This window comes from Otolemur garnettii, unplaced genomic scaffold (genome assembly GCF_000181295.1).
Source record: "Otolemur garnettii isolate 467f Iridium unplaced genomic scaffold, OtoGar3 scaffold00003, whole genome shotgun sequence".
Classification (NCBI taxonomy): domain Eukaryota; kingdom Metazoa; phylum Chordata; class Mammalia; order Primates; family Galagidae; genus Otolemur; species Otolemur garnettii.
In genome coordinates this window covers 8,266,709-8,268,194 of record NW_003852398.1, presented here as the reverse complement: position 1 = coordinate 8,268,194, position 1,486 = coordinate 8,266,709, and the positions used below count along the sequence as shown (strand labels likewise).

The following is a 1,486-nucleotide window of genomic DNA, read 5'->3' as shown; positions in this document are numbered from 1 at the left end:
GTTATTTCCTCACTTTAGTACAATTGTTTATGTAGCATCCATCTTTCTGGCTATACTGGAAGCCCTATAAGGGCTCATGGGACTGTGTACTTTGCTCACGGCAGAAACCGGTGGGCCTAGCACCATGCTTGGCTCACAGCAGGTGTTCAGAAAATGCTGGAGCATAAATGGATGAACAATTTGTGACAGGCTACCCCTGGGGGATGCCTGGAGTCCTTCCTCAGACCATTACCTAGGAGACGAGGTGTCCTCCAGGAGACGCTGCCTGGGCTGGCTCTGGGTGACCAGGTGTGTGTGGGGAGGACAGAGAGTTCACACTAGGGCTGGACTTACAGGTCAGTGACGTATTCAGGGAGGTGGCTTGGGATGCGGGCCAGCTTCTGGTTGGAGCAGTCCACGATGGTGCCCTCGCAGCGGCACTTCTCTGGGCACATGAGGTCCATGAAACATTCACTGCTGAACCTGCTGCGGTAATCCTCGGAGCCTAGGCAGGGCCAAAGAGGGGGCGTCAGTGTCACCGGGTCCCGCACAGCACCAGAGGTTACAGGGGGTGCAGGTGGGGAGGAGAGAATGGCCGGGCAAGTCAGGTGCGGGGGGCGTGGGAGGGTCCAGTGACAGACATGGCACTGCCTTCAGTTTGGCACCTTGCTGGTGCTCTCCCTGTCCCCAGTTCACTGCTGTCAATTGGGTCTTTGTTCCTCACCACCGTCCTCAACATCCTTAGGGAAATCTGGCTCGAGATCTGGGGGCCCTTACACTTTATGAGTCACAGATCCTTTTGAGAAGCTGATGAAAGTTACGGGTGTTCTCCTAGGAGAAATGCTCCCAGGCACATGGGTAGAATTCAGCCTGCAGTTCTGTGGGAACTACCGTGATGCCCCCCATCCACGGACATTCCTTAAATGTTCCTGAAAATCCAAATAGATTTTGACGGGACTTTGATGACGGGGGGACTCCCGAGCAAATAAGGTATGGAAAGGGCTAGTCGACTCAGTCGTTGTCAGGGCCCTAAGAGGTAAGAGCAGGAGTACAGAAGGTCAAGTGTGTGGCAATAAATGACCACTGACACCTGCTTCAACCCTGGGAAGATAATCATGAGGACTGGGGGCCTGGGAAATGAGCCCACAGCATAATGCTTGGGAATTTTTTGTTTTTTTGGTAAGAGAAGCCAGATGTATAAACAAGACTGGTAATAAATTTTAAAACACCTTGGGGACAAACAAAATGCATCTGAGGGTTAGATTTGACCTCTGTCTTTGAGAGTAAAGTTCTATTTAACTGTAGCAAGAGGTCAGTTCCTGTGAGCTAAAAGTAGGAGCTAAGATCTACTGTTTTGGAATTGAATTTCTCTCAGGGTTGCAAAGGAATGTTGCAGGACTGACAACCTGACGTCTCTGAGGGATGGCCGGGGAGCTGCACTAATGATCGGAAATGATCTCCCAGCACCCAGGCAAACACTAGTGTGACCATGAAATCATCCCAGAGG

At 51.4% G+C, this 1,486-nt stretch overlaps 1 protein-coding gene across 2 annotated transcripts in view; it reads right to left on the bottom strand.

Moving 5' to 3' along the window:
• Nucleotides 1–1,486, bottom strand: part of SLIT3 (slit guidance ligand 3) — a 620,424-nt gene that overhangs the window by 90,919 nt on the left and 528,019 nt on the right. For both annotated transcript variants that reach the window (XM_003781960.2, XM_012807261.2), the window contains exon 15: nt 334–484. In XM_003781960.2, the coding sequence (XP_003782008.1) occupies nt 334–484 (151 nt within the window). The remainder of the gene's footprint in view (nt 1–333; nt 485–1,486) is intronic.